The 9,784-nt window shown below is 37.8% G+C and overlaps 1 protein-coding gene across 5 annotated transcripts in view; it reads right to left on the reverse strand.

The window, feature by feature from the left end:
- DNAH7 (dynein axonemal heavy chain 7) overlaps positions 1–9,784 on the reverse strand; it is a 285,097-nt gene that overhangs the window by 9,445 nt on the left and 265,868 nt on the right. For all 5 annotated transcript variants that reach the window (XM_048868445.2, XM_075118030.1, XM_075118029.1 and 2 more), the window contains 4 exons: positions 9,055–9,231; positions 6,718–6,879; positions 5,472–5,672; positions 4,207–4,368 (listed from right to left, as the gene is read on the reverse strand). In XM_048868445.2, coding sequence (XP_048724402.1) covers positions 4,207–4,368; positions 5,472–5,672; positions 6,718–6,879; positions 9,055–9,231 — 702 coding nt within the window. The remainder of the gene's footprint in view (positions 1–4,206; positions 4,369–5,471; positions 5,673–6,717; positions 6,880–9,054; positions 9,232–9,784) is intronic.

Here is a 9,784-nt window from a genome sequence, read left to right on the forward strand (position 1 = left end):
GAGATGCCAGCCTAAGAATCCAGTGTCCATCGGCTGAAGAAGGCGTCAAGTGGAAACAACCAGAGGACCCCTGGAGGGCAGACTGGAATCCACCCAACAGCCTCAAGGATGGGAGAACCAAAGAACAAAATAACATCTGACAGCACAGAGCCATCAGGAATGTGCCATCTGCTGATTGATTCAGCAACAGCATGATGAAGCAATTCCCATAGAATGACATAGGAAGAAATTCCTATAAAAATGGACTCTGGAACCTGAGAACTTTAGGGTCTGATTCTGCAAACCAACTTCCAGGAGCATCAGATGAGCATCTGACAAGGCCCTGCTCCCTCCTCGTGCCTTGGCAGGAGGAACTCTAAGGCTGGTAACTATGATAACAACCTTGCAGAACCTTGCCTTGTGTGTGTGTATGAATGAATGTGTGAATAAATATGAAATTGAATGGAATGTTATAGCTATAACTAACTGCTTACTATGATTCTTTCTGTATTCACAATAAATGGGGCATTTTGCCTTATTCCCTTTAATAAGATCCTGCTGGTTTTTATTTTATTGGTATAACACTTTGGCACTTAATCCTGCTAGATTTTGATACAGAGGGTTTTTCTGTGTAAACATTTTTCTCTTCCTTATGCTTTTACATTTGGATATTAAACCAACAATTACTGGGGGCGGGGAGAAGCGGGTGGGGGGGTGAAATGTGTGAAAAAGAGTTTTCTTGATTTCTTATTGTAATTTCAAGTCACAGCTTTCTGTAAACTTTCACTTCTATCAAAATGTGAGGTTGGAAATTTAAATAGACTCAAGTCTACTGAGAATAACCTGAAATCAATGAATGCATTTCACTTCAAAACATTTACAGCCAACTAGTCAGATAGATGTTCACTGTGGTCAGTATCTAGACCCAGTATCTGGGAATCGTTCAAGGTTCAGCAATCAAAGCACTGAGTCACCCAACTGAATTCTCCTATAGGAATAAGAAAACTCAAGTGTTTCATTTATAATACATATGAAACTAACATATAGGCAAGAGTGATCGTAGCCTTTTGTAAACTTTTTAGCTATGCAAACGAAGTCAACCTTTTCAGAGAGTCATCCATACTTTTTTTCAGCACAATGTCACAAGTCAAGTCCCTCATCCCATTTTATCCACCTGCCTTTTAACTGCCCAGGTAGAAGCTGACTGAGATAGTCATTTGGGCTAATTTTAACAACAGCCAACTTTACTTAAATACACACAAAGTGTAATACAGAAGTTTAAAAACATCTTCCTTCTACATATGGGAACATAAACCAGTTCCAGCCTGGCACAGAGGGAAGGGATTTTATTCCAAGTATTTTCTGGTTCAAAAACTATGTAGAATGGAGATCAGTATTAGATCTCATACTTCTAACCACTGTTGTGAAACCACAGGCGTACTTGTGGCACTTTAGAGACTAACAAATTTATTTGAGCATAAGCTTTCGTGGGCTAAAATCCACTTCATAGGATGCATGCAGTGGAAAATACAGTAGGAAGATTTTATATACACAGAGAACATGAAACAATGGGTGTTACCATACACACTGTAAGGAGAGTGATCAGGTAAGGTGAGCTATTACCAGCAGGAGAGAAAAAAACCTTTTGTAGTGATAATGAAGATAGGCCATTTGCAGCAGTTGACAAGAATGTGTGAGGAACAGTAGGGGGGGAAATAAACATGGGGAAATAGTTTTACTTTGTTAAATGACACATCCACTCCCAGTCTTTATTCAAGCCTAATTTAATGGTGTCCAGGTTGCAAATTAATTCCAGTTCTGCAGTCACACACACCCCGAGCGATGTAGCCTTCAACAACCTAACACTATGTCTATGTCAGCAGGAGACGCTCTCCCACCAACTTACCTTCCATCTCTCAGGGAGGTGGAGTACTGAAGTTGATGGGAGAGCCCCAAGAGTAGTTATCAATGGTTCACTGTCAAATCGGGAGGATTATATAGCAGAGTCCTGCAAGGGTCAGTCATGGGTCCAGTATTATTCAATATTTTCATTAATGGCTTGGATAATGGAGTAGAGAGAATGCTTATAAAATTTGCAGATGACACCAAGCTGGGAGGGGTTGCAAACACTTTGGAGGATAGGATGAGAATTCAAAATGACCCTTGAGAAACTGAAAATTGTTCTGAATTCAACAAGATGAAATTCAATAGAGACAAATGCAAAGAAGCTCACTTAGGAAGGAAAAATCAGATGCACTCACAACTACAAAATGGGGAATAACTGGGTAGGTGATAGTATTGCTGAAAAAGATCAGAAATTGAATAGGAGTCAACAATCTGTTGCAGTTGCAAAAAAGGCTAATATCATTCTGGGATATATTAACAGGAGTGTTATATGGAAGACACAGGAGATAACTGTCTCATTCTAGTAGGCACTAGTGAGGCCTCTGCTGGAGAATTTTGTCCAATTCTGGGCACCATGCTTTAGGAAAGATGTGGACAAACTGGAGAGAGTCCAGAGAAAAGCAACTGAAATGATAAAAGGTAAAAAATGATAGCAAACTTGACCTGTGGGGAAAGGCTAAAAAAAAAACTTAGCATATTTGAAGACTGTTATCAGGTCCATTCTTCCCTTCTCAAGGCTAAACATGCCAAGAGCTGTTATAAAGTGGACGGTGACCAATCATTCGCCATGTCCACTGAAGATAGGACAAGAAGTAATGAGCAGCAAGAAGATTTAGGTTAGATATTAGGAAAAACAGTCTAACTACAAGGGTAGTTAAATTCTGGAATAGGCTTCCAAACAGAGACGGGGGAATCCTTTCATTGATGGGTTTTAAACCAAGATTGGACAAACAACTGTCAGGGACTTGCTCCTGCTATGATGCTAGAGGCTGGACTTGATGACTTCTCAGTCCCTTCCAGCCGTAGGTTTTCATGATTTTTTTTTTAAATTGTGCAGCTCATTAAACTTATATGCATGCATAAAAATGCCCCTTTGTAGACCATGAACTAAGCCTATGTATAGACGTTTTAGAAATACAATAGTAACAAATTAAGGTTCGACAGAAGAGCATTTTTTTCATGGGGAGGACATATGTACAAGAAGCTTCTAAGAGAGCAGCAAACAACTTCCAAAGTCAGAGCCTAAATGCCCAAAAGTCCAAGAATACTACAATTTGAAATCTACTACATTTAAAAAAAAAACCCTTAAAAATACTTCCAGATATTACACCAAGCCCTTGAGTTCCTCCATCAATTTTTCTGATTTTACAGTTGCATTTTTCTGTATTTTTAAATGCTTTTCTCTCTGCTGTCCCTGTTTGAAAGACTCACTGAAGCAAATGGGAGAACTAACAATACAAAACCACAGTGAAACTGACTATAACACAAAGTGCTCTCTAATGCAATGTAAACCAACAGAAAACATTGAGAAAAGCTTTCTCCTGATCTAATCTCTTTTATAATAAAATAAAATCTAAATCTTATATAGAATGTTTCATCCACAGCTGTCAAAGTACTTTTCAAAGGAGGGTCAGTATGATTATCCCCTTTTACAGATGTGGAAACTGATGCACAGAAGGGGAAAATTAATTGCCCAAGTTCACTAAGCAGGCCAGTGAATCTCCTGAACGCCAGCCCCGAGCTCTAGCCCCTATGAAGCACGACCTCCCCTCGGCCCCCCAGGAAAAAAGAGGCTCAGAGAGTGGGAGTGACTTGCCAGATTTACCCAGCCAGGAATAGAACTCCAATTCCTAAATGCTCATCACGGACCCTAGCTGCTGAGCCTGCCACATTTAGTTATAATAATATTTGGTACAACATTTTCAGACACTAATATGATTATTGTGTTGGTAGCATCTCTTTAAGGCCTTCAGGGACAAGATAAAGGTGCCAAAGAGTGAACTGAATATGCAGAACAAAACCTGTTCCATTTTGCATGGAATAACATCTGGTTTGAAAGTCTTCTGAATTAGTTTCTGGACTGGTATGAACTTTGATGTCCGTATAAATCCCTGAAAATACAGGCTTATAATAGAAATACTGACACCTTAATAATCACAATTAAAACTTTGTTTTTATGAAGTACTATCTAATAAGCTTTCTTGTACAATCATTTCCATTAATTTTGTAAGAGCACAATTAATGAGAAGGTATTGTTGCATGCATTTACAGTGCCGTACAGAGCAAAATGGGTAACATCCTTCCTGTGATCCATTACTTTACCTCATATTGGTTCAGGAACATGTTCAGCTGCTGCACACTAATTCGCATGTCAGTCTCATTAAATTCATAAGGAATGTTCCAACCCAGTGGCCCAAATTTCCGCCTTTCTTGAACCAATGCATGGAAGAAACAGAGGCCATACAGCAACTTCTTGAATTCAGCCTTTTAACAGAACATGACAATAAGAATATAATCCATGGAATATGCTCCAAACACTTTCACTTCCCCAAAACCCATATAACAGCACAAAGAATCTCTCTAGCACACATAGGTGTAGAATCCCCCTTTGCGGTCTCTCCACAACCTGGACCCTCCACAGTGGTTATATATATTTCTGTTTTATTAAAGACCTTGCCCAGGCACACCTTCAGAATTTAGCCATCAATTTGTACTATGTATGCCTTTGTCACAAGCAATGGTTTTAAAAATTCTCTTAATGCTTCAAGTAACCTAGAAGCAATCCAGTGACGACTTTTTATACAGTACATCTGAGCAGCAGCAATGTATATTAATCCACACATAGTCCCCCAATCTTATTTGCTGCTTTGGTGTTAGAAAAGCATTGGTTCTACTGTGTTTTACCTTTTTATGATCCAGATAGGCTTTGGTCCTGACATATCTTTCAAAAGATCTTTACAATGAAGAAGTTGTGTTTTTTAATTGAGAAAACTTAGCAAGGCATGCAATCTCAGTTAAAAGCAATTATCTACCGTTTTTAATTATAGCAAAATACTGCAAAACAATTTTAGGCCAAAACATTCACAAAGTAAAACCTAATTATGGAAACAGTAGGTGGTTTCCCAGTCTGACTAGTCATTCTAAAAAGGGCACTCATGATTCCTATCAATCAACCTGTCAAATCATTTGGCTCCCAAAGTTCTACGAAGGAAATATTTTTATGCTTAAGATTAACTATATGACTCCAAACAGCATAGGCCTGAGTTAATAATTCTGCCACAAGATTCCCTAACCTTGCAGATTTGTATCAGGAAATAACTTGCTTCTGGCTTCTTAAATAGAAAGCTGTATTATTGATGGCATACCACAAAATCTCTGCTGAGACAGAGCGAAACTGGTAGTAAAATAAAAATAAAATATTAATAAAATTCACTTCAGTGAAGTCACTATTCAAAAACAACTTCACTGCAGTGCAGGAAGACTAATATGGTAGTTTTTACCCAGCAATCACATATATAACCGCTAGGGTTTAGCTGCTTTCTAAGTAATAAAAACAGAAATAACAAGGCTAATAATACAATACTAACAGGCTTCTTGCAACTGTTGAAAAACTCAGGGTCAGAGATTGGATCCATCAGGTATGAACGGATAATATTAGCCCGTAAACCTTTCGGTGCTTCATTGGTCATTTTCACTCCATTCTGAAGGACAGAGACAGGAAAATTTGGAGATGGGTAACTGGTGAGCCAAAATCGGAAATCTGGATGTGTTGTATCAGGATTCAGCTCCTAAAAGAAAACCACACAAAAACAATGAATGCAACCCAAGAGGAATAATAAGGATCGTACATATCAACATTTGTTATTTAAGCAAGTCAATCTGTAAATTGTGAAAATACACCAGTGTAATGTTTATGAATTACTAGTTTGAAGCATAACTATAGTGGTAGCCACAGTTATGTGTGACAGTTGCCATTCTAAAACTGCTCTATTTACTCATAACTCTCTGAATCTTTAGTATTTCAGGCTAAAATTTTCCACAGTTGGTCTCTATATGAAGGTAAATGATTATGGAATGTATGAGCAAAAACAGTTCAGCCATATCTAAGTACAGGAAGAATATAAACAATTTTTACTTTCTCCATTAATAAAATCTTCCTACAACTTTATTTTGAACAGTTCTAAAGTCAAAATGGCTGATGGTAAACATCTGAAATTCAGTATGGACTTTGTTTGGATTTGGTAAGATACTGTATGGTTCGCAGAGAAGAGACCCACTCTAATACCTCTTTGCAGCTCTGTAACTGGGGAAAGGTGCAAACTTCCTAAACATCCCAGTTTCTGCAAAGACTTACATGTGTATTCAACCTTAAGTATGGTGTAAGACTTTGCAGGATTGAGGCCATTTGCATTTGCAGGAGATTTGATATCTCTTTCAGATGTGTGGGACAGAGAAAATGAGTAGAAAATCTAGTTTATTTTCATAAGAATATTAAATGTGACTTTCAACACCAGGGACTACATCCTTAGCTGCAGCTGAAATACCACTAATGTAGCTGGAGGAAGGGGGTAAAGGTGGTTGCAAGACTGAGGGCTACTCTAAATTTACCTCTGCTCTTTAGGAGATGCCTCAGGTCCACACTCTTTCTCCGGAAAACACCTCCTACACTAGGAGTCAGGAGATAAGGGTTGGTGCAGAACCAGTATGAGGGGATTCCTTTAAGGGGAATCCCCAAGGAGTAAGTTAAGTAGGCTTCTGGCTGCTTTGCACACCAGAGTGGATCTGAGAGTCAGGCAGTAAGTTTTTATAAAAGAAAATATGAGTGATTTTTACCTCACAGACTTTTTCCAGTGTTGGCATCCATGAAGTTGCTAGGTGGCAGTTTTGCAGAACTACCCAGCTGCCCTCCTTTACTGCCTTCTCTATCATTCGCATGGCTATAGGACCTTGGCCCTGTCCCAGCGACAGAGAGCTCAGCTTTGATCCACCATATCCCTGTACATAGAGAACACTTTTAGAGTGACAAAATATTATGAAAGTTTATAGAAACACACCAAACACTGACATAATTAACATCCACATTTTTGTTTGTTAAACAAGTATAAAACCACATTAAATTCAAACTAATTAAATAATATAAAAGTATTAAGTAAATTCTACACATAAAAAAATTTTAAACTAGAAAAATCTTATCACCTTTGGATAAGAAACCATATTTAGTTTGTTTTGAGGACAGCATCTTTGGGATTGTAAACTAGATTTAATTTGGTTTCTAAAGGCGGAAGGTTTTCAGTTTCCATATGAACTGGCCTAACTATCAAACCCTTCCTTTTTTGATACTACTTCTGACAAGAAAGAGGAAACCTGAGAGTCTAAGCAGCCAAGAAGATGAGACAGGCACAGATGAGTAGAGAAAGGTGCATTTGTGAAAGAGACCCACAGTAGCACATGCAGAGAAAAGGACAGATGGTTAAAGTAACTGAGCAGGAAGTGGAAAGAAGACACCAAAGAACCCAGGAGTTCCTTGTACACTGCCCACACCATGAAAATCTATAAAACTATATAGTCTTGTTTTAGTGTGTAAAGTTTCTTCTTTTACATTCTGCAAGGAAAATTCTGCCTCCCCTTCTCTCTTATGTGAAATTAAAATTCCCCAATTAAAGAAGGAAACCACATGATACATAAAAACTTCATACTAAGATAAATATCTTTTAGATTACAAACTCTTCATGGCAGGGGCATGATTTCTATTACTGTATGTCTAGAAAGCACCTTGCTTATCACGGATGCTGCCATAAACAAAAACCAAAAAATAATAATAGCAATTATACTTAGAATAAAGGGTGTGTAAGCCTAGCAGTGTAAATGGTCTCTGGAACTTGGATTGGCAGGACTAAAGGTGCTGGTCAGGCAGTGCGTTTTGCCCTTGGTGTAAAGTAGAGTGTGCTTCACTTCACTTGCTAACCCCCTCTGGTCAACTGAAAAAGTAGCATCCATGAAGCCTCCAGTCTTCACTGGGAGGGGTGTGTTTGAAGGGACTGAGAAAAAGGGGAAAGAAGGTAAGACCCTGGGTTTCCCATCAACAAATGGTAGGGGAAAGCTAATCTTGAGACTCACCTGAGTTTCTCAAGCCTATTCTTTTTTAGTAAATATGGAAGATGTGATCAAGAAAAGCCTGAAAACTGGTTTTTCTAGTAATACCATTTCATGAACAGGTATCTGATACTCAGGGAGATATGTGGATTGAAATGAGGATTTACACCTACATATACATTTCAAACATTTAATTTGCAGTGTGTTTTAAACCCAGCTCAAATCTTCTTTTCATTCCATTCCAGTTCAACTTAATCTCATACCAGGCAGCCATTGGCTCTAGCTCCACATCCATTTAATCCTGTACTGTAAAATTCTAAATACTTAAAAAGACTTCTCCAAACAGCTTATTGTTTGAGGCTGTAGATGTCCTATTACAAACTGCAGGATATATTTACAGCTTGGTGAGTGGAGATTTACAGTATGCCAGTCACTCCCAATAGCACAAAATTCTGACAGAGTAATTGCCAAGAAATACAAGTCTTTCATCTTACTGGAAAAAGGTATTACTACAATATGATGTTTTTTATGAGAACTTTTTTTTTGTAACGTCATGTTGCTAATGGTTAAATCAAATAAAAATATATTTGTACAAGTCCACCCAAGGCCATTGGACAAAACTTCTTTATTACTACATTAGGTTTTGTAACAAAGTGGTTTTTACATTCATATTTGCAAAAATTAACTTCAGTTTTCGGAAAAGAACTAATTAGAATTTCAAAAGCTTTAAACCACTATTTTTGACTCTCTTTTCCCATTTTCTAGTAGAGATTACATAAACTAACCATTTTAACAGTTCTTAAAATCACAATGGGAAAGAAGATGCAGTAAATAATGAATGCGTAATTTCTTACAAATAATGACCCAGTTGGACAACCTTCATTCATACAAAATATTCACCAAAGTTCATTAGTTCTTTGTGTGACTAAGGACCACAGAATCAGATCTAATGCATTTTTAAGAGTTCAAAAGTATACTCTATGAACTTACTCAACACTTCAACATTTAGGGTTTAAAAAGTATTGCTTCACATACACAAGAATGTCATCAAAATGAAGCTTAGAAATGCTAATATACCTGGTCATCAGCAAACTTGAGAAGGGCAGCCATAGGGTCTGCACCAGGAGACAGCACAAAAATCAATGGTGCACAGCAGTGGCTATCAGAAAATGCCTTTGACAAATCAAATGGAGGTGGTTCAATAAATGGACGGCCCAGATTGTCAATGATAAATTCTTGCACCATAGGGATAATCTAGAAAAGCAAATATGTGCTGTATGAAATATGTGTGTTAAACATCAAGATTTGTCATTCTGAATATTTTAATATAAATGTCAAACAAGCTACTCCTATTTGTAAAATTATGCACAGGAATAGTCCCATTGAATTCAATGTGTAAGTCTTGGCAGGATCAAGGTTCAAGTGGCAAGATTCAGGAAAGAGGAGGACTAAATAGTTTCAAACAATGAACAATCTTATTTCTGGAGGTCAACTATTAGGCAGATTGGTAGGTCAGAGTAGGAAGCTGGAACTGCTACTGCTCATGTTTTATCTGTACTATGGAGAGGATTCCAGTTTCCAGGGCTAATCAGTCAAGCCACTTTCACTAGTCCTAAACCCCAATCCTATATGTTATTCTGCACAGAAGTCCCCTACGCTGAAATCAATGGCAACCTTACAGAAGCAAAGCCAAAGATCCTGATCCTGCAAACATGTATGGATGTGCTTCACATTAATACCATGAGTAGTCCCATTAAAATAATGGTATTAGTCATGGTAGTAAAATTAATCATGTGTGTAAGGATTT

The sequence above is a fragment of the Caretta caretta genome, chromosome 11 (assembly GCF_965140235.1).
Source record: "Caretta caretta isolate rCarCar2 chromosome 11, rCarCar1.hap1, whole genome shotgun sequence".
Lineage (NCBI taxonomy): Eukaryota > Metazoa > Chordata > Testudines > Cheloniidae > Caretta > Caretta caretta.